The sequence below is a fragment of the Cetorhinus maximus genome, chromosome 3 (genome assembly GCF_964194155.1).
Source record: "Cetorhinus maximus chromosome 3, sCetMax3.hap1.1, whole genome shotgun sequence".
Classification (NCBI taxonomy): Eukaryota; Metazoa; Chordata; class Chondrichthyes; order Lamniformes; family Cetorhinidae; genus Cetorhinus; species Cetorhinus maximus.
In genome coordinates, this window is record NC_135881.1 from 199,358,667 (window position 1) to 199,382,419 (window position 23,753).

At 44.4% G+C, this 23,753-nt stretch overlaps 1 protein-coding gene across 2 annotated transcripts in view; it reads left to right on the plus strand.

Moving 5' to 3' along the window:
- LOC144673859 (rab effector MyRIP-like) overlaps window positions 1-23,753 on the plus strand; it is a 403,745-nt gene that overhangs the window by 298,808 nt on the left and 81,184 nt on the right. For both annotated transcript variants that reach the window (XM_078535501.1, XM_078535509.1), the window contains exons 4-6: window positions 9,344-9,480; window positions 16,211-16,291; window positions 22,512-22,609. In XM_078535501.1, the coding sequence (XP_078391627.1) occupies window positions 9,344-9,480; window positions 16,211-16,291; window positions 22,512-22,609 (316 nt within the window). The remainder of the gene's footprint in view (window positions 1-9,343; window positions 9,481-16,210; window positions 16,292-22,511; window positions 22,610-23,753) is intronic.

Sequence of the window (23,753 nt, forward strand, 5' to 3'; positions counted from 1 at the left end):
GTCAGAGCTGCTCGCGGCTTCTAGGGGAGTCCCTCATTCAAAGGCATTCAGTGCCCAATTGAGGGACCCGGCATTGGGAAGTGGGGTGGGGGACTGTTGAGAGCCACCTTGCTCCTCAGCCCCCCCACCCCCCCATCCCCATGAACTCCACCCTTTGACCCACACCCCGCCATCATTCACCTCTGGCCTGGGATCCAATGATGACCCTAGGCCTTGGATGGATGTTGTCCTGCAGCAGCCACCACCTCACCGGTGGCACCGCTGGCATCTGATTGACCAGTAGTTCTTGGTGAGCGGGACCTCTGCTCCTGAGTCCATTGATCCCAGGGAAAGGCCCGTTGTTGGCCTGTCGAGTGGAGTGGAGGAAGGGAGGCGGTGGCACAGTGGTATTGTCTCTGGACTAGTAATCCAGAGACCCAGGGTAATGCTCTGGGGACCCAGGTTTGAATCCCAACACAGCAGGTGGTGAAATTTGAATTCAATAAAAATCTGGAATTAATAGTCTGATAATGACTGTGAACCTATTGTCATTAAAAACCCATCTGGTTCACTAATGTCCTTTAGGGAAGGAAATCTGCTGTACCTACCTGGCCTGGCCTACATGTGACTCCAGACCCACAGCAATGTGATTGACTCTGAAATGCAGCCTGAACAAGGGCAGTTGGGGATGGGTAATAAATGCTGGCCTAGCCAGCGACACCGCTAGTTCCCCAGCTGGTGGTTGAGACCCCTGCCACCTCCACAAAATTCCACCCTACAACATGGCCAGGGATACTTAAGACCCAGCTGTATTCGTTGATTCCACCCCCTCTTGATTAGCTTTCCATTTATCACTGGTGCCCATTGGCAGATCGTTTTTAAATTATTAAAAGCATTGATTTTGTCCCTGTGAGAATTTGCAGCTAGCACTGTGGAACGGTAATCTCAGGTCTGACTTGCACAAGCAATTAATGATTGCTTTTGTCTCAGCAAATTAAAAATAGAGCAGAGAAAGTGTCACAGTTGTGTTTCATTTAATTTCCCCTTTATTAGTCCCTCACGCTTTGTTCAGTTTTTGCGCAGGGCGGTAAGTTTACCAATTAGTTCATCTGAAAGCAGCAGCAACGTCCAAGAGCAATCAACTTATTTCAGACTGTTCTCCAGTGTAAACAGTGGGTTGCCGGCTGCAGTGTCAGCCTTACTGATTGTTCTAATTAATGCACCAGTGCTATTTTGTGGGTCCAGCCAAGATTCAGCACGTAATCCTCCCAAGCTAACGCAAGTGCCAGAAGCTGCTTTGGAAGGAGCCCACTCCGAAAATACATTTAACCTTGCACAGTGCTGATTATCTCTTCAGGAGTTATTCAGAGGGTTTCGCGTAATCTTCAGCGATACGGGGACAAGGTTGTTGCCTGCAGTTTTTTTTTAAGGAATAGGTATATAACAATAAGTTACTATACTCTGTTCAAATGTGTGGCACACAGCAAATAATGATCTTGTTTGTTCTGGGAAGTAATGTAACTCATGCTGCTTGAATGTTGCAAGCCTATTTACCCTTCAGGCTGTTGATCAACGTGTCTTGCGGGCATCACCTAGAGAACTATTTTTCATATCCTACTATTTCCCTTTATGTTTAATTTTCTATTTATCATTCCTGTTTGCCTCCATAAATTTCTGTTTCATTTTTATTTATTTGTTCGTGGGATGTGGTAACAGCAGTGTTTATTGTCCATGGCTAATAATTGCCTTAGGGAAGGTGGTGGTGAGACACTTTCTTTGAAGTGCTGCAGTCCATGTGGCGCAGGTACTCCACAATGCTAGAGGGAGTTTCAGGATTCTGAGCCCAGCGACGTTGAAGGAACAGCGATCTAGTTTCAAGTCAGGGTGATGTGTGACTTGTAGGTGGGTGCTGCCCAGGAGATATTGTTAGGCACTCTTGTATTGTTAAGTCTGGTTTATTCGACTGGCTTGTCCATGTAATGGTTGAAGAAATTACAGGAACATTATTTGTGTGCTTCCTTTTCATTTTTTGAAATGCTATTCTTTATTGGAAACGACAGTAATACTAACTACAAGAACTAAATGGAAGAGCCCGTTCATTTTGATGACTTTTATTTAGTCTACTCAAAATATAGGAACAGGAAGAGGCCATTTCACCTCCTGAGCCTGTTCCACTATTCGATGAGATCATGGCTGACCTGTGACCTAACTCTATCTACCTGCCTATCCCTTAACACCTTTGGTTAAACAAAAATCTACCTCAAATTTAAAAAATAACAGTTAATTAACATCAGTTGCCATTTGTGGAAGAGAGTCTCAAACTTCTACCGCCTTTTGTGTGTAGAAGTATTTCCTACTTTCACTCATGAAAGGTCATGCTCTAGTTCCCACACTATACCCCTTAGTCCTGGACTCCTCAACTAACAGAAATAATAACCAGGATTTTCCAGTTCCCCCCCTCACCCCCCCATCCATAAGACCATAAGACAAAGGAACAGAAATTAGGCCATTCGGCCCATCGAGTCTGCTCCACCATTCAATCATGGTTGATAAGTTTCTCAACCCCATTCTCCCACCTTCTCCCAGTAACCTTTGATCCCCTTACCAATCAAGAACCTATCTATCTCGGTCTTAAATACACTCAATGACCTGGCCTCCACAGCTTTTGTCACGGGCAGGATGGAAAATTTGACAGACCAACGGGGCAGGACCGGACCGGAAAATCCTGCCAACAGCGGGGCTGAATTTTCAGCTCAGTGGGCGGCCGTGATTGGCAGGCCCGGGAGTGACCGGGAAACAGACCGCCGACAGCGATCGGCCCCCCCGACCGTGATTTCACGCTGGCTGCCGAATTAACGGCCAGCGTGAAGCGTGCGCTGAAAAGCTCAGCGCTGCCGGGGTAGGGGAGGGAGGAGGGCGGGCGATGACATCAACGCGAGCGCACAGGTGCGGGGCCGGCGCTGACAAGAAAGCCCCCTGAAAGGGAGAGAGCTGCCCCTCAGGGAGCCGAAGACCCGAAACCCAGGGAATAAAGTCTTTAAAATCAGGAACAAAATGTCCAAGCGTCGCCATCGGGCACCTGAACATACAGATTATAAAAAAATGCTGTCCACAGGTTTCCGTTTTTATTTTTAATTAATAACGGGAAATCTCATCCCGCCCTCGGATGAGGTTGGCTGAACGAATCTAAAGGCCGCCCGGCCGATTTGCCCGTCCGCCCACCGTAAGGTTGGACGGGCTACGCCAAATGTCAGACAATTGCGCCGTTAATGGGCTTTAATCGCCCTCTTAATTGTCGGCGGGCGAGTTTCCAACCTCTGCGCATGCCCGCCGACTGAAACATCGCGCAAGTGCTGGATGGCGACGGGACCCTCGCCCGAGGTCACCTCGTGCGACTTCACGCCCAGTCGTGTCGGGCACCTACCCGCCTGATCAGCGTCAAATTCAGCCTATAGAAACGGAAGAGTTTTTAAGACCGTGGAAAGTGGGGGGTTAGGAGCTAGGAAGAACAAAGGAGCAGGATCTGTGATAGGCTGGAGGGCAGGAGAGATTAAACAACAAAAGATTTCACGATGCAACATGGGGTAATGGATATTGTCTCTTTACTCTGGTTGCGTCCAAATGAGGTATGAATGGCTACATAAAAATCACCTGAATGCAACATGAAGGGGTAAAAGAAGAAACAAACCAGCAAAAAAAGCCAAAAAAAACACACACAACAAGATGGAGGCGGAGGTTATGATCTAAAGTTGTTGACCTTGATGCTGTTCTATACAGCACCGAATCTCACTTGCCCATCAGCGTGGTTGCTCACTACATTAGCTCCTTGTCTCCCAGTGCCTCAAATTTAAAATTCTTATCCTTGTTAATCCATGGCTTTTCCCACCTCAATCTCTGTAAACTCCTGCAGCCCAACAACATCACCCCAAATTCCCTGAACTAACTATCCCTCTTCGTCTCCCCTGCACTTTAACCCAATGCTGGCATTTGTCACTTTAACCCGCACAGGGTCCCTTGCTCAGATTATCTCTGTAAAGCCCTTCACCTTGCCCCCTCCCTCCGCTCCTATAAGACCTGTATTCAAACCCACCACCTCGATCGCTTTTGGTCTACCCCCTCCTGAGATCCTCTTCACTGAAGCAGCGTCAATAGTTTTCCACACATAGCCAGCCCTGTGAAGCATTTTGGGATGCTATTTTTTTTTCTATGTTGAAACATGAAGTAAAGCTTTAGGAAATATCTGAGGGATCTTTCCTTTTGCAACATCAGTTCAAACTGACAGAGGAAGAAGTTGACATCTTTTGTGAAAGAAGTCTGAGTTATATAAAGACGAAATGCAGAGATTCCATGGGCAGGATTTCACGTTTTGAAACAGGGCCCTGCTGTCAGGATCAAATGGGAATGTGTACCCATGGCAGGCACTCAATAGTGATTGTGTGGAGACCGTGACATGATGGTAATGGCGCTGGATTAGTAATCCAGCAAAGATTAATGCTCAGGGGACATTGGTTTCAATCCCACCAAGGCAACTGGTGGAATTAAATTCGATTAATAATTCTAACTCGTCTCAGTAATAGTGACCACGAAACCATCATCGGTTGACATAAAAACTCTTTCTGGTTCACTAATGCCCTTTCGGGAAAGAAATCTCGCCATCCTTGCCTGGTCTGGCCTACATGTGACTCCCAACCCACAGCAATGTGGTCAACTCTTAACCGCCCGTTGAAATGGCCTAGCAAGCCACTCAGTGCAAGGGCAGCTTGGGATGTGCAACAAATGCTGGCCTTTCCGGCGATGCCCACACCCCATGAAAGAGTAAATTAAAAGAAAATGGACATGCTCGCAGCCTGATTCAGGAGAGCAAGTTGTCTCTTGAGTCTGGAGGGTCAGTACAAGACCCTCCAGCACTGAGGGAGTTGCAGGTAAGGGAGAGGCGCCATCTGGAGGTGCCCCCACTTGGCAACTTTAACAAATGTGAAATAAAAAACTGGCAACAGCTGCTGGACCACCATTACGAACGTACCAATCAGGAGCAGGAGTAGGCCATTCGGCCCCTTGAGCCTGCTCCTTCAATCAATAAGATCATGGCTGACCATTGTGAAGCTGTGGTCAGATTGGGGGCAGGGCTTGGTAGTGGGCACTTGGTAGTGATCTCAAAGTCTACCTGTAGCAGTTGCCTCCTGTTTTGCAACCAGGAGGCCACTGATGCCATGATGTCAATGCCACAGGGATTGGAAAATTCTAGTTCTGCTATTAATTAGTTTAATAAACTACTTGTGGGCAGGTAGCCATTCTTCCCCCAATCCAGCCTCCAGGAAAACGATTTGAGCATGATGGGGCTGGGAAACGGGTACAGCAGCCGCAGGGTAGAATTACATGCCTGCCCATCTTCGTTTCCGCTCTCGTATCGGGGCACCAATTCTGCACCATGCATTGATATAACTCTTTATCTAGTTGCCCTCAGATGCCCCAAAGAGATTCACATCCAGTGGATTATGTTTGAAATATTGTTATTCAGGCTAACATGGCAGCCAGTTTGTCCACTACAAGATCCTACAAACCGCTCATGAGCTGGTGCCCCTCTCAATCTAACCTGTTATATTTCACCCCTCTCCTAACTTCACTCAGTTCTGCTGAAGGGTCATGAGGACTCGAAACGTCAACTCTTTTCTTCTCCGCCGATGCTGCCAGACCTGCTGAGTTTTTCCAGGTAATTCTGTTTTTGTTTTCTAATCTTGGTGGTGGCTGAGGGAGGCCAGGACAGAAAGAGAGAACTCTCTGTTCCTCTTCAAACAGTAGCATGGTATCTTTCCCAACGTCACATCCAAAGACAATGCAGCATTTCCTCAGTACTGCACAAAAGCCTATGCCTGGATTACCTGTTTAAAACATGGCATAGAGCCAGAACCTTCGGACACAGAGGCTTGAGTATAATCTGCAATTGCAACAATGTCCTTTTCCCCTTTATATTGAAACTAAAACCCACAACCTGCTATAACTTACTCTTTTGCAGGGATTTCTTCCTCGATTTTCTCTTTCTCCTTAATCAAGAGGTGCTTTTAGGCAATCACCTATTCATTTATTCTGTCTGCTCTTTTAAACCTAGTGATAGCTCCTCACTTGTGTTTCTCACAGAAACAACTCGGATCAGACCTTCCTGCATTCCCTGATTCTAGTCTATAATTTTCCTGTAAGTCCTGATAAATTCCAAACATCTTCTACATAAAACTGAAACAAAAATGCATTAAGAGAAGATATTGGAATCGAATTAGTACTATACAATGTCGCTTTGTTTTAATTTAAATAAAATTGTCTAGGTTTTATGTACCATTGAAACAGTGATATGTAAGAACGTCCGAGTTCTTATTCAAAGCACAGCTCTGGAGCTGTTCTTGTGGTGGTTAAAGAGCATCATTCCTACATTTTGTTATGAGGCCTGTTGCTGCAAGTAGCCCCATGAGAGCTACCACTGGTGTTACAGAGCACGCCTCACAAAGTGCAGCCGCCGTGTTTATCTGCACATCACGGTTGGCTGAGCATTTGCGAGCACGTAACCTGGGATCTTGCATTTTGCCTTGGCTTTCAAAGGGCCTGTTTACTTTCAACCTCTTGGGGTGGTGGGGGGGATAGGTTTCTGGTACGGGCTCGGTTTCAGGCTTGGTGCCCTCAAGGATCACTAACGGGAATTGATCCTCAGGCCCGAAGGAAGGCTTCAGTTTGGAAGCACCTGCCTCACCGGTGAGAGGCGCTCGGGTAAGTCCTGGAAGGGTCGGGGGTGGTGGGGGGTGGTGGGGGTGGAAAAACTGCTTGAGGTGCTGATCACAGCTGGTGAGAGTTCACTGTGGATTCAGGAGAAGCGCGTTGACTCCTGGCTCCACTGAAATTATAAAATCAATCATTTTATCTCATTTTTTGATGGTCTTATTGGCATGTCAGAAAACCTAAGTGCAAATGAATTAAGGCCTGTTCTGCTCTGGGAAATGTAAATTCTGGAAAGGGTCCTTAAGCAGGCACTAACTATCTCTGTTTTAGGCAGCTGCCCCGAATGCCTGAAAAATGGCCCAAGCCAATATTGGGTAAGACATTTTGCAGGCACCCTTGGGTCACTGTAGTCCTTTAACAGGCACAACAACCAACATCCATCTCCCCTCCCCCACGCCAACCATCTTGCTCTGGTTGAGGCTGCTTGCGGTATAAACAGAAGTAATTATCTTGTTTTGTCAAATATTTTTTGCATGGTAACACGTGGCAAGTCAGGCCTCATGTACTTTGGATGCTGCAGTTTTTTTACCGAGACACTGACTGATCCAGCACATCGGCAGATACATATTTAATTACGTGGTTTACTTAAGCAGTGAGTTGCCAACGTTCTGAAACTCTAACTTTCGGCGTTGCAGAGGCTGCTGCTGTCTACTGTAGTGAAAATGCTAGGTACAATGGCCATCACTAGTGCAATTGAGATTTGCAATGGGTTTTATTTTGACAGATCCTTTAATTACTTTGTTTCTCATTCCAGGGTTTCCTCTCTGAGTGAGGGAGGCAGGGTAAAATTGCACTAGTCATACAAAAATACATGGGGTGGGGTTTTGGGTCGGGACCCCAACGCGATAGTCAAATGGGGGGGTCCCACCCTGTGAAGGGAACAGTCACCCAGCTGCGATTTTCCCTGAATTGGCCAATTAGTGAGCAGATTTTCACGCCCGCCCGTCTTCATCATTTCCATACTCACCTCCAAATGGGAGCAAAGCTTTCCCCCATGGCATTGCTTCTTCTGGCTTGGATATTGTGTTTCTATCCGTTCGGGCTAATTCAGGTATTAGTGCTCTGCGTACAATAATTTGTAAAAAGGTCTTCAACACCACAGAAATGAGGTTTGAACTTGAAGCTGCGATACTTTTCCATTTTGCCTTGACGATTAGATTTAGTCAACACTGTTGAACCCAATTAACAGCCTTGTTGCAATAGCACATCCTTGGCTGGTCAGCGTGTACAGGGTTAGGTCAGCAGGCAAGCAGTGACGAACATTGCCCCGCATCTGAAAGGGGTATCAATTCTCTAATCCCTCTCCCTAGTTCAAGGGCGATTGTATACCACTGGTCTGCATCACGATTGATATTCAGCATGCAGGCAGAAACCATTCCCTTTCGTCATTATTAAAATGTATTTGCGATATTGGAAAAGGCAGCGCGTCATGACCCGACTGGAAGTGAATCTTCTAAACGTTTCCAAGAATTCAATTTGCCTTGAAATGAGGATTGTTGGCTGGTAAGTGGACTGAGATTTAGGTTATGAACAAAAATTCCTTCCTTGACAACCACACACTGTGAGATTGCCCAACTGTTACACCTTAAAAGCATTCAAATCAAAGTCGTCTGTTGCCATATGTCATTTAGCTCTAGGGTTGTAAGAAAAATATGGACTGTAACCTTTGCACTGGTTTGTGTGTAATGACATTTATGACCATGGTTTGAGGATTGCAGTCGAATCTGTGGAAGATTAGAATTTTCTTTTCTTTTTCCACAGCAAAGTATAACTTAAATAGAGAAAATATTCAGCAAGGGGTTTTGGGGAAGCTGCTAGTTTTATATAGAAGAATTAAGTGTTGCGTTGAACCTAAACTATTGCTGGCTCCAAGACAACTCATGGCTGTTCAAATAAAAATAGTGCAATTAAAAGTATAGATTTAAATGACTATTGCTGCAAACTATTGGTCTGGATTTTCAGGTCAGCGGTGAAGTGATGGCTGTCATCACTGACCTCAAAGAAAGCCATCGCAATGATCTAGCGAGCTCCGCCTCACCAATTTCACTTTCGTTGTGATGCGAGTCATAGGAGATCTCTGGCATCCAGGAACAATGACGTCGTCAATCAGGTGGGAGTAGCCAATCAGATTGAAGAATTCTCATAGACAATAAGCCAGGAACTTAAAAGCACTAATTATCATTTACTTTTTAATCATTTTACATAGAGCGAATTGGACCTTCTTTGTGGTGACTAGTATTTGACCTTACTGGCTTCCTGTCAGATTCACTTGCTGGGAAGTGCTGAGGAGTGTGTTAAAATGGCGCTGGGATCCTGGGAATGACAGGGCTGTCAACTGAATGTGCATAAATAAAACTTACAAAATGCTTGTACTTGATTTGAGTGGTTTGGCCCTCCCTCCCTATTGTACCTATTTTAACGCTGCATATATAATTTTGGGCTATTATATGGGCAGAAGCCGGGCTATTTTCCATGAATGAACCTAATTTTTAACCCAATATGTGCAATATAGACAAAAATGTGTATTGGAGTGTTGTTCAGCTGATTAAACATGTTCTAAGCTTAGCGTTACTAAATTTAATTATGGTTGTTCTTCCTTTAGGCTCCTGAGGACCCAGTCTTTGGAATGGTACTACAATAATGTCAAGGGAAGATTCAAACACTTCGGCAGTGCTAAGGTGGTTCATACATTGTACAAGAAACGCCTTACGGGAAGGGGGAGCTCACCAAGCGTACTAGGTATTTACAATAACTCAGTCTAAAATTGATGCCTGTATGGCATCCATTCATCACTCCATCTTATAAATATATATATATATTATATACACACATTATTATTACGTATACACATACATTATTATTACGTCTCTATCTAAGAATGTTATTGTAATAATGTTACAAACGTAAGCACAAGCATGATCATTTGGAATCCAATGTGAACAGTATCGTTAGATTCAACCAGTCGGGTTAGATCCAGCACAGAGAGAAACCTTAGGATGTAAGCATTCAGTGGGTCACTGTGCTATCCTTTCACTTTCTGCAAAGAGTTAAACCTAGCTTGCAACAGGAAGGTGAAACTCTCCTGACTTTGGCTGCTGTAAGGATCACAAGTGAATCAAGGCTGGAGAGACTCCAAGCCAGTTTTAGTTAGGTGTAAATCTCTTGCTAAGGCTGTGTTTTTGATGGAATCTCTCAAGGGCTGAAAGGCTGACAGGTTTGTTGGGGGAGGGGAGGGCAGAAACCGGAAATTATGACTTGTACCGAAGTTTCAAAGCAATGGTCAATGGCCATCAGCTGCCCCCCCAACCCCACCCGGTCTGCAAGATGCCAGAATTGGAGGGGTGCAGAGGCCTTGAAGGCTTGTAAGACTGGAGAAGGTTCTCCCTAGCCTTGCCTTCCATCTTTTGCCCTCCGTAAATTTTGCCCCTTCAAATCACCGCTGATTGTGTCGTAGCTTACACCGATCCCCATTCACCTATTACATCACCTCTGCGCTCGCTGCCCTACTTTGGTTCCCATGACGGCAACACCTCAATTTTAAAATTCTTATTGTTGTTTTCAAAACCTTTGAAGCCGCATCCCTCCCTAACCTCTGTTTCAACCCCAATATTGCCTGTAAGCTAAATGGGTCCGTTAATTGGCCAGCCAGTATGAAATCGCGATCGGGGACCGATCGCGGGCAGCAGGCCATTTCCCGACCATTCCCGGGCCTGCCCGCCATGCCCACCTGATGACCCGAAAACCCTGCCCGTGATGTTTACCCTCAAGATCAGGTTATTTGTGATGTGTGTGAAGAGCAAATTCCCAGCTTTAGGGGCTTATTACAAAATTGGTTCGTCACTTACCAACCAACGAGAGACATGCCCGATGCCTCTGTCGGAGTGGACGACACTGAAACACATGAGCCGAATGAGGTACCTGATAATGCAGCAGCTACCTTTACCAAGTTCAAATCCCAAACCACACCTTACTTTGAGAAATTATTCAAGATCTACACCTGTCCTTATTAGCATTGCCTCATCCAGCACACCCTCGATTACCTTTCACATACTGATCATCTCATCTGCGCACACAGTGGTATCCCAAGATTGTGCTGCACAAGCCATCCGATACAAGCCAATCCGACCCTCCCAGGTCACTCAGTCAAAAGGTCAGAGGGATCTGGAGATCTTAGATTTGCATCTGCCCCAGTTTAACCCCGAGGCTTGGAGCAGTAGTCAGTTGTGAAATACATTCTCATTGTTAGGTATAAGTAAGTCCACAACCAGCTCCTAGAGAAGCTATCCTGATCTACTCTCTCCAGACTGTCTCTAGATTGCGCATTTATTCCAGATTGATATTGTTTTGTGGGTTGTTCCAAGCAATTTATGTTTCTCGCATTTTAACGTTTTTTTTTAGAAGTATTCCTGTCCATTTTTTTTTGTCTAGACTACCCCTTCTTTCACTTTAGGCTTTTCCTTGCTTATGTCTAGTCCATTTGATTCATCCATATCCCTCTTCCTAGCTTTTTCTCTGTACAACTATTATCCTCAGCTATTTCTCCCTTCACAATTAGTCACAATTAAACGCAATCGCGCTGGGTGGTTTTATCTTCCTAACCCCACCCTCTACCCTCTTCCTTCTCACTTCACCTTTGAACTGTTTTGCCACCTTCCCTGATGTAACCTCTCTTTCCAGAATAGGTCCCAGCTATCCCAGAACTGGCACTGAGGCCCAATACAATCCCTCTTCCTGACACCACACCTTTAGCTATGCGTTTGCCTAGTCTTCCTGCCCATCCTTCCCTACTCTGACACGTGTCTGGGGAAGTAATCCTAAGATTCCCACCCATGGGCCAAGATTTTCAGGATAGTAAGGTTTCCCTTTCCGTCACCCCAAAGAGTCGGTGGCCAACAGATCACCGGCAATACTGGCTGCATTAATTGGCTGGAGATGGGACTTCTGCCCCTCACACGGGTGGAAGGGCCCCCCCACCCCCGTCAAAGAGCTGCCCGCCAATCTGATTGGCCGGCAGTCCTCTAGTTCCAGCAGCACCAGAAGCTGCAGTGGACACTGCCGGGACTGCGAACAATCCCCAGAGCCTAAGTCCCGGGAGTCCAGGAGCAGGTTAAGCGTGGGGCTCTCAGGGAGGGGAGATGAGGCCTGGTGGGTGGTGGGATGGGGAGTTGGCTGAGCGTTTGGTGCTTTTGGTGGAGAGCCCAGTGGGAGGGAGGGAGTACCCGCAGAGCCAGACCTTGTGGGGCAATGGAGGAGGGGGGTGGTGGTGGGAATCAAATGGAGGCTGTTGATGGAGCATTCCCCAACCTGAGGCCTGAACTGCTTCAATTTCTGACCGTCCCCCTGCCCCTCAACCCCTCCTGCCAGCCGGAAAATTGAGGGTGGGTGGGAAATGGCCCTTAAATGGTCATTAATTAGACACTTAAGGGCCTCAACTGGGGCAAGGGTAGATGGGCCAGCCTAGTCCTTAGCTGTCCCACCATAAAATTGCAGAGAGGTCGGGGTGAGTGGGAGCCCAGTGGGAAGGCCATCCAAGGAATTTTACGGGTCTCCACAACCCGGCAAGCCCACAGCGGGGGTGGTGGGGGTGGGGAGGAATGTGGGGCTGGGAGTGGGGAGGGTGATGTGGCAGTGTGGAATGTAAAATTCTGCCCATGAAGTCCTGATCCTAAAGTTGTTTTTAATCAGCACCCTTTCCTCCTGTAGTATAAATCATTGTGATCATTTGAAATTTGGCATTCTTGCATTTGTCCTGATGGTTGCAAGATGAAAAGCTTCAGCAACATGTCTCCCTTTTCAGCAATATTCACGTTCTGACCCACCGAGCGACTGTTTATTTCCTAATCCCCAAAATTCACTTTGCGGGCTTCAGACATGTCTTTCTTTACAACACTGGCTCCCACATGGACCACAATAACTGCTGCGTTAGTGACTCTTCCACAATCTTTTTCTACTCTATTTGATTGGCCCCTTCCCCTAGCATCTGGAAGGCAAATAAGTGCCTAGGACTGATGGGCGGAACTGCTAAAGATTGTATTAGCCCTTAACAAGAACACCAACAACAACTTGAATTTATATAGTGCCTTTTGTGCATTAAAAAGACCCTAGAGTACATCACTGCTGTGTTATAAAACAACATTTGACACCAGCCCGCATAAGGAGGTATTAGGGCAGACAACCAAAATTTTTATCAGAGATAGCTTTTAAGGAGCATTTAGGAGGAGGAATGAGAGGTAGCGAGGTGTGGAGATATTAATCCCAGAATTTAGGGCCGTGGCAAGTAAAGGCATGGCCGCCAATGGTAGAGCAGCTAAAATCGAGGATACTCAAGAGGCCAGAATTGGAGGAGCTCAGATATCTTGGAGGGTTGTAGGGTTGGAGGAGATTGGAGATAAGGAGGGTCAAGGCTATGGAGCGATTGAAAACGAGGGTAAGAATCTTATAAGGTAGGTGTTGCTTTAACTCATCTACATAGCTAGATAAAAAAAATTGTGTTGGCATCAGTACATGAATGTAAGGATCCTCTCTGCTTTCCCATTGTTCTGTGCTGACCACAGAGTATTATGGGTTAAGAAGGAGCAATGAAATTCAAGAATCCTTTTCTACAGCCAACACAAAAAACATTCATTGCAGTCTCACAACTAAAACTGACAATCTAAGAAAACAACACAAGTTATACCTTTAACTATTTTAAAAGTGAGCGGAAGTTCAGGTGAGTTATTCCAACTGTAAAACGTTTAAAAACTTGACAGTAACTGAAGATTTAAATAATAAGCATTTGCAGAGCAGCCTGCAACGCTTATTTGTGCAAGTTTAGAATGGAATTACTATCAGCCCAGTGTAATACTTGTGATTGATGGGGATGAGATTAGTAAGGAGTCATACATATCAGTTGCTGAGGCACACACAATTCCATTTAAAAAAAATGGCCATGAACAATACTATGAAGATCAATATTGTATTGGAAGAAACAGGAATACATTTACTTCTGATATTTACTCTGAAATTTCATTCACAGAGTTAGACTATGAAGCCTCTTGCGATGTTTGGCTATGTTAAAGGCACCACATAAATACAAGTGGTTGCGTTTATTGCCCACCCCTTCAGAGATCACTGTTAGCAAAATATGCTAACGTGGAAATGAGGTTAATCTTATTCCAAAACACAGGCATTTGGAATTCAACATCAGTGCACTTGTGCTCATTTAGACAAAAAAGCTTTCCTGCCTGAAATTTCTGTTTAACATCTGTTGTCTAATGATTCCTGGCTCGAAAAGCAAATGCACCCCAATTCTGTGATAAATGAAACCTGAAATGTCACAGCACGTAGTATGCAATCACCGCACTGAATCTCCCAGTGGTGGCTGCATTATAGATGGAGGAAGGGTTTTATAAAGAGGAATTGCATCTTATTTTTAATAGCAGTATTTGAAGAGCTGTTCATGACTACATTCCATTTTCAGTCCTGGACCTGTAAAAAGCAAAAATTAAAACCTCTTATGTTTCTATATACCCTGTACAAAAATATTGTAGGCTGCACACATGATTGATACATTTTCCAGGTTGCTGTTACTCATTATAAGGTTAGGTGCAACCTCTAGAGAGATCTGTATTGTGGTGGCGATATACTTTAACGAGACATGCATTCTAAACAAACCTGTAAACCACAGTTCATCCAAAACTCTGCTAAGCATATTCCGTCATGTACCAAGCCCCCATTCACCTGTCACATTGACTTTCAGTCGCCCAATTGACTCAGATTTAAAATTCTCATTCTTGTATTTAAATCTCTTCAGGGCTTTGCCTATTTCTGTAACTTCCTACAGTCCATACATGCACCCTGCAAATTTTCTCATTCTTTGGCCTCTTGTGTGAACCATCTTTGCTTCATCATTGGTGTCATGTCTTCAGCCACCTGGACCAAAGAATCCTCTTGACGGCAGCCATGTTTCCCAAGGTGACGATCCATAAATACATTGAAAACCATTACTTACTGTTCCTCAGGAATCCTGGCTATTTTCTTGACCTGGACCCCACCAATGGATCCCACATTGGCCCTTCTGAAGGCCAGTTTACCTCTGTTTTATCTTATGTGTACTGGCCTCCACTGATCGAGCAATGCGATAGAAGACAACATCGGCAACTTGCAGCTTTTAAAAAAAAATAAAAGTATTTCCTCAAATCAAAGAATTTTATTTTTAAACAAGCATTAAGAAGCCTGGATGCCAAGTCCTCAGTGCAGAGGTTGAAAATAATAGAAGACAAGATAAATCAGTAAGTCTTGAACAAGTTTATGGGCAGTAAAGAGACGAAGCTGAAGACAATATAAAGGGTACAATTCTAAGGGGGTGCAGGAGCAGAGGGACCTAGGGGTATATGTATACAAATCATTGAAGGTGGCAGCTAGGTTGAGAGCATGGTTAATAGAGCACATGGCATCCTGGGCTTTATAAATAGAGCCATTGGGTACAAAAGCAAGGAAGATAGGTTAATCTAGTATAAAACACTAGTTCGGCCTCAATTGGAGTAATGTGTCCAGTTCTAGGCACTGCATTTTGGGAAGAATGTGAAGACGTTGGAGAGGGTATGGAAAAGATTCACGAGAATTGTTCCAGGGATGAGGCACAGCAGTCACATGGATAGTTTGCAGAAGCTGGGAGTTCTCCTTGGAGAAGAGAAGGTTGAGAGGAGATTTGATAGAGGTGCTCAAAATCATGAGGGGCCTGGACAGAGTAGACAGGGAGAAACTGTTCCCATTGGTGGAAGTGATTGTCAAAAGAAACAGTGGTGACATGAGGAAACGTTTTTGTATCCAGTGAATGGTTAGGGTCTGGATTGCATTGCCTGAGAGTGTGGTGGAGGCAGGTTCAATCATGGCTTTTCAAAAGGGAATTGGATCATTATCTGGTAAGGAAAACAATGCAGGACTATGGGAAAAAAGGCAAGGGAGTGGCATTAGGCGAGTTGCTCTTGGACAGACAGCATGGACACGATGAGCTGAATTCTGTCCCATTCTGTGCTATAACCTTTCTATGATTCTATATGACTCTATAAATAAGGGTTAATCCCTGGCCACAGGGAGTGTCTGCTATTTAGCATAATTTGCCTTGTAAGGGTAGATGGAGGATCTGCTGTTTACAAGGCAGATAGAAAACTCCTAGAAATAGTGGGTAGTCAGCTTTTTCCAGGGCGTTCCACCAGTCTCTTGCCAGAGTTACATTGGACACTAGTGAATGCCCAAGGAAACTCACCCTCATTGTCTTTAGTCCCCTGCGAACTGTTCACTCTCCTGTGTTTAATTATCCACACTGCCTTTTGTAAATCCAAATCTGCATTACGAGGTCCCATCCTAAGACCATAGTTTGTTTCTGAAGATGCTTTTACCCTGCCTGGACATTGAATTGATACTGTTATTGATTACCCTTTCCAATAAGTCTTCTTAACTCTAGACCTGAAAATTGTGTTCTGTGCAGAAGGTAATATTCTTGCTGATGGCCAAGAGAATGAAGAGAGTATTTGTGGAAATGACTCCACGTCCTACAGACAAACTGAAGGTGAGGTTGAAACTGCAAAGAAAAAGACTGTGGTGTTATTATTAACCTTTAAGCATGTGCTTTACCCACTTGTAAGGATTACTGTGACATTCTTAACATGACATTCAGGGACATGGTTGCAAAGTGGTCGTGTGACTGGACTAGCAATCCAGAGGCCTGGACTAACGATTCGGAGTCATGAGTTCAAACGCCACCATGGAAACTGGGGAATTTAAATTCAATTAATTAAACAAACCTGCAATAAAAAGTTGGTCTCAGTTGGTGGTGACCATGAACCTAATGGATTGTTGTAAAAACGCGTCTGGATCACTAATCTTTTTTAGGGAAGGAAATCTGCCGCCCTTACCTGGTCTGGCCTATATGGGGACTCCAGACCCACAGCAATGTGATTGGCTCTTAATTGCCCTCTGAAATGGCTGAGCAGGCCACTCAGTTGTAGTCAAGAAGGCAGCTCACCACCACCTTCTCAAGGGCGACTACCTCACCAATGACACCCCCGCTCCGCGAATGAAATGATAAGATAGTCTGAGGTAGATTTTGAGGCCTCCCGCCTGGTGGAAACAGGGCCACACAATTTCCCAGCACCTGGTTGCAGTTGCTATTTAATAGTCTAATGTCTTACACGTCTTGTTCTGGCCATTGTAACAGTGCAACCCCATTACCAGTTCTCACCCATGTAAACTGCGTGTGTTGGGTAGTTGCTAGACAGTGGGTGGGTGCAGAAAGTCAGACGCACTCAGTTTAGGGTACTAGTGAGGCACAGGATACATTTGCAGCTCCTGAATGGTGAGGTCTGAGGCTCCCCAGCTGTTGAGCCATGGTCCTTATTATGATGTATCTGGTGAGGCCCAACAGTCCACCAGTGAAGGCAGATCAGGGGCCCAGGAAATATGGGACTGGGGATTGGAGTGCCAGGGGTCACATTTCACCCCTTCAAAAGGGTCTCTGGGAATACCAAGCTGAGGTTCCTTCATTGCTAAACAAATCTAACCGAATTAAATCTAACAGCTAACGCCTGTAATGGCTTCTATCCCTTTGAAAGAGCCAGCCCAGACTCAGTGGGCTGAATGGCCTCCTTCTGTGATGTACTATTCTAGGATTCTATGGCATTCTTGGTGTCACTAGCTCCACTGATCTCAAATGGATTGCGCACATTTCCTTCATTACTATCCTAGCTTCAAGAAGCTTGCTTTACTCTCTCAAGCTAAACATTTCTTTACCCTTCAACAACTCTTAATTTTCCAGCCCATTCAAGACGTGTGAACATTTGAAAAAGAACAGAAATAGGCTATTCGACCCCTCGAGCCTGCTCTGCTATTCAATAAGATCATGGCTGATCTGTTTGTGTTTCTAATTCCACATTCCCATCTACCCCCGATAACATTAGATTCTTGTTAGGCAGCGAGTTCCAAAGCCGCACGACTCTCAGAGAAAAACTTTCTCTTGATCTCTGTCCTAAAAGGGTGCCCCCTAATTTTAAAACAGTGCTCCCTAGTTCTGGACTCACTCACAAGAGGAAACATCCTTTCCACATCCAACTTGCCAATAGCGTTCAGGATCTTATATACATGAATCTAGTCATCACTCACTCTGTTAAACTCCAGTGGAAACAAGCTCAGCCTAGCCAACCTATCTTCATAAGACAGCCCACTCATTCCAGATATCAAACTAGTAAACCTCCTCTGAATGGCCTCTAATGGATTTACATCCTTCATTAAATAAAGAGACCAAAACTGCGCCCAGTTTTCGAGATGTGGCCTCACCATTGCCCTGTATAACTGAAGTATAACACTCTTACTTCTATGTTCAATTCCTCTCAGAATAAAGGATAGCGTTCCATTAGCCTTCTTAATTATTTGCTGTACCTGCATACTAACTTTTTGTGACTCATGCACTAGAACACCTAGATCCCTCTGCAGCTCGGAATTCTGCAGTCGTTCTCCATTTAAGTAATACTCTGCTTTTTTATTCCTCCTGCCAAACAACTTCACATTTTCCCACATTATACTCCATCTGCCAGATTTTTTCCCATTCACTCAGCCTATCTAAGCCCATCTGCAACCTCCTTATGTCCTCTTTACAACATATTTTCCTACCTATCTTTGTGTCATCTGCAAATTTAGCTATCATGCCTTCGCTCCCCTCATCTAAGCCATTGATATAAATTGTAAAACGTTGAGAGTCAGGGTCAGAGTAGCCGCCAAAACTTTCTGATCAGCCTTAAGCAGTCAGATAGGGGTTGGAATCGGTGCTGGGGAAACTGAAGGTCAAAGGTGATGGCTTAGGTCTTCCCAATATAACTGGAGGAAATTATGGCTCATCGAAGATCAGGTCAACAGATGACAACAATGGCAGGTGGACAGTCAGACAACACAGAGGCAACGAAGACAATGAGAACGGCAGTCGACAGGTAGACCTGGGTGTCATCAGTGTTCATGTGGAAGCTGATCCTATGTCTAAAGATAATGATGCCAAGGGGAAGCTTGTAAACGAAGAGGAGGGGCCTGCGATAGATCAAGAGGGGAGTCCAGAGGTAACATTGCAGGGACCTAGGTGGATAGGTAAGAGTAGAACCAACCAAGGACAGTCCCACTGAGTATGGGAGATTGGTAAAAGTATCTCAGTGGGACAATGAGGTTTGGAAAAGTACCTCAGTGGGCTTCAGGTAGTGGATAAGCACTCTACCATGGAAGAGAGGTTAGAAAAGCCCCTTTGTGAGGGGCGAATTGGAAAAGTACTCTAAGCTGTGGACCAATTGGAGACAGCACTTGGTACTTGGAGAAATAACACAGCAGGGAATGGAAGTTGCAATGGTACCCAGTATTGGTGGGGGTTGAAAATGCTCCTTAACAAGGTATTGCTCAGACTGGAGAAGAGTTGAAAATGATGAGCCACAGAGGTGAGTGCGGGCCTACTTTTCTTCTCTGTATGGAACACAGGCTCAAATTTGCCACCAATACGAAAGTTTGCAAGCAGTGATGCCTGTAAGACATGGACATGTTCGTGGAAGGGGCAGACAGGCGACAAGTGTAATTTAGTATGAAGAGAATAAAGATAAACTGCAGACTTAGTAGAAAGTCACTGGAGGGCAAAGATGAATGAAGGGCTTCAAATATGTAATCCCTTGAAAGTGTAAGTAGATAAAACCGTAAAGAAAGCAATATCATTGGGTTTTCTAGTTAGGGACATAGAGTGGGAAAGTAGAAAGTAACTTTTGAATTTATGCAAAAGAATTGGTTAGGCTAAAGCCAAAGTCAGTGTGCAGTAATGGATGCGTAATGGATAAGTCATTAATACCATGGAGGATGTAAAACATAGACTCGCCGGCAAGAAACCATAGTTATGAGGAGTGTTTTAAAATACTGGGGCTATTCCACTGCTGTACAGAAAGGTAAGAAGGGACATTTTTTTTTAAATATAGAAATAATGACTGTCTACAGAACTATGCACAGCAGGTGGCCTCCATATTTTAAAAGGTTCTCAAGGCAGTGGGGAAAGTACAGAAAAAAAATCACAAGGTTGTCTCCATCGCTGAGATGACAGGCACAAGAGGAAAGGCCGAGTGGGCTAGGAGCTCTTTACTGTAGAATAGAGAAGGTTGAGGTGTGACTTAATTGAGGTCTTTAAGATCAAGATTAGGGTGTGAAAGGGTAGATGTAGAGGAGACGTTTCCATTTGTTGAGGGTGGGGGGGAATCAAAACTAGGGGCCATAAATTTAGATATTCACCAGTAAATCCGGCCGGGATCAGTAACAACTTGAAAGATTTAAGCTGGAAGGTAGGAGAATAGTTTTTTTATTTTGAATGGCGAGATGGAACCTAAGTAACAAAGTGGGCTGGATAGTTTGGAAGGTCTTTTCCCCTGAGCATGTTCTTGCGCCCTTAGTGTGGTGCACTAATTTTACATTTTTGAAAATTGCGTCCAATTTTGAGCACTTCAACATCGTTGGCTTTTGAAGATAGAGATCGCTGAAAAAGAAGAGTGATTAATGGGCTCTCAGTTTAAAAGAAAAGCCTTGTAGAGCTAAACATATTTATTTTATTCTTTCGTGGGATGTGGGTGTCGCTGGCAAGGCCAGCATTTGTTTCCCATCCCTAATTGCCCTTAAACTGAGTGACTTACCACAACATTTGAGAGGGCAGTTAAGAGTCAACCACATTGCTGTGGGTCTGGAGCCACATGTAGGCCAGACCAGGTAAGGACGGCAGATTTCCTTCCTTAAAATGAACCAGGTGGGTTTTTACCACAATTGACAATGGTTTCAAGGTCACCAGTACTGAGACTAGCTTTTCAATTCCAGATTTATTGATTGAATTCGAATTCCACCAACTGCGCTGGTGGGCAGGGTCTGGGCCGCTGGATTACTGGTCCAGTGACATTACTATGCCCCCCAGCAGATAAGAGAAAACTGAGTCAGATCATGAGTGAGGTATTTAAAATGCTGAAAATCATAAATGGTGTGGAATTATACCTGCAAATTGACTTGATGCTGTGAGTGGAGAACACGGAGAAGCTTTCGTTCTTCCCGCACTTTCTCTTTGTGCTATATTTAAACAGTGAACAGGCCCCAAGTGAGACCATAGCGTACAATGAAAAAAATGCTAGTTACTCTGTGTCATGTCCTGGTGCCAAATAGTTATCGTATAATCAGCTCCATATATCCCAGCTTTTTATATCCTGTAATATAGTGCAGTTTTCAAAATGGACACCATTTGCTCGTTGCAAGGTGACAGTAATAATATTTGAAATGTTTTGAGTCAGAAGATCAGACTGCTCCCACCCCACATACGATCAACACTTTCCTTGGACCTACATAATTTGGGATTGAGCTCAAAACAGGACCCCGGAGAAACAAAGGTGGGGTTGAACTTGTGACTTGGGGGAATTCTCACAACCAAAGATTTGATACAGGCATGTGTCAGCTCGATTGGTCGATTCACTGGTCAAAGTGAACCCTATGCTCTTAAACCTTTGAGATGTGATTTAGAAATTGAGCTTTCCTGTCATCAGCAGAAAAGTAATTTGCTTGGGCTTTGAGTCATTGTTCTGTGGGGACAAGTCCATTGAGTTAGTTTCTCTGATCTTATCCATAATGGACTCATAACAGTGCTTTTTCATGGTGTGTGAGCAAACAAATGTGCTGAATAAAAACTCGAAGTACAAGAATCACTGTATTGGAAAATAAATTGAATTGGATGCACGGTTAAAGGGTTTAAAGAGACTTGCACAACCTTGCTATGTTTGCTTATCAATTCAGAGAGAATCTTTGTTGGCATTTGAAGTATTGAAAGCCCATTGTTATTTAATATGAATTGTGTTGCACAACCCTTGGCAGATTATAGTGGCGATTTTCTGCTTCATCGCTCCTGGTACACAGAAGCTCTAGTGTGCCTCATGATCTCCTGTCCCAATTGTTTTAAAAGATTTGGTTGCCAACTCAGATTCCCACTTGACTGATGCATGGGTTGGAGAGTTGGGCTTGCAGAATAGTGAGCCCAGTTTGTGGCCTTCCTGCCTCTCTGACCATTCATTTTAAGGAATGGGGAATTGGGAACGCTGCAAAGGTGACTTCCACCAAGTCCGCAGTCCCGTTTGAGAGATATTGTGTAGCAGGGAGGTGGTGGCATAATGGTATTATCACTGGACTAGTAATCCAGAGACTGAGGGTTCAAATCCCCCTACAGCAGATCATGAATTTTGAATTCAGTAAAAATCTGGAATTCAAAGTCTGATGATGACCATGAATTGATTGTTGTTAAAAAGCCCTCTGGGAAGTGAATCTGGCCTATATGTGACTCCAGACCCACAGCAGTGTGGTTGACTCTTTAAAAAAAAAAGCCATCTGAACAAGATGCCCACATCCCATGAACAAATATAAAAAGAAAGGAGCAGAACTGTTGTCTGGACCAAGGGTAAGAAGACCACTTGTATAGGTTGTCATGTCCAATAACATTGAAAGTGAGGGTATCTCTATGCTTATTTTAAAATAAGGAGCAAAAGAAGTTAAAAAAACAGCAAAGTGCTAATTGATCACAGAACTTTGAACTATTTAAATTTCATTTTAATCTTGAAATGTAACACTTTGAACCCCTGGATGTCCAGAGGTTTATCTAGCACAAACATGCTAGCATTTAAGGCAAAAAACAAAGCTGATGTATTCTGATGTTGCTTAACGTCGCATGAGCAGTGTGAAGCTTGATCTCTCATCCTGTGTTAAAGGTCACACGATCACTGAAACTCTAGCTGTGGCTCTGCGGGTGGCAGAAGAAGCAGTGGAAGAGGCTATCACCAAAGCAGAATCCTTCAGTGACAGTTTGGTAAGTTCCTGGGTCAGTGACATTGAAGGAATTGGGAACGCCTCCTTGAAACCCTTCTGGCAAATTGATTCGTATTCATCTTTGCCCACCCATTTGTACACCAACAGGCAGTGCTTCTACTCGGGGCACAATCAGGAATTTGCAGCCAGAAGGGGTTAAAATTGGGTTGGTTAGGTCACACGTCACGTTTCTGCCAATATGTATTTGCATAAACACAAAAGGTGAAATCTTTCATGAACCAGCGCAATCAGGCAGCGAACATGATTGCTTATTTCCTCTTCTTTCCATGAATAAGTAATTAAGAATGCTAACCTGATGCAATTTTATGAATATGGCTGAAAATGGGTTTATCATCAAAAATAAGCACTTTTAATTTGGGTGCCTAGTCCTCCCCCTGTGAGTAACCTGATTTAAAATCAGTGAAAATTATTTTTTTTTAAAAACGATACTGAACCATTTCATAGTTGCACTCCTGTAGGCTAGTTAGTTTCTTAGTAAGTTAAGTATTGTTCGATAGGAACCGGTTTTAAAATTGTCTATTTGCGCTTGCACACCTAAGAAAATGAGTGCACTTTAAAGAGCCTCCCCGAACCAGCGTAATTGGCGAAATCTCACAATTTCGATCTGGGGGGCGTGGTCAGTTTTGTTGGCGGCGCACGAAACGGGCGAAATTAACCTTGAACAGGCGTAAAAGACTGTAGAAAATACAAACCGCAAGTGGTTTTGGGCTGTAAATCAGCTACAGTTTAAAGTTCCCCATGATGCCCGGATTATGCTGGGATCCCCTGTACAAAACTAGGTGAAACTTACCACCCACAATTTCACAATGCAGATCCTCACACAGGTCAAATTGTGATTCTGGTTAACTTCGACACTTGGAAAAGTGGTGAGTATGCCAGTTCTTCATTCCCTTACAAAGGGGGTGCAAAATGTTTCTTCTTGCTGCAGCCACCCAGCGTAGTCATCGACAACATTCAACTGTACACTCAGCATTACACCCTTATTCATGATAATGGCAAAATCATGAACCCTTCATCATGAGTGTCACTGTTCATGAACAGTGTGTAGATCAGTGCCTGCTGTGCCATCGACAGAGAGAGCCAGGCAGAATTAAAAGGTCAAAACTTGTCTTGATCAGCAATTT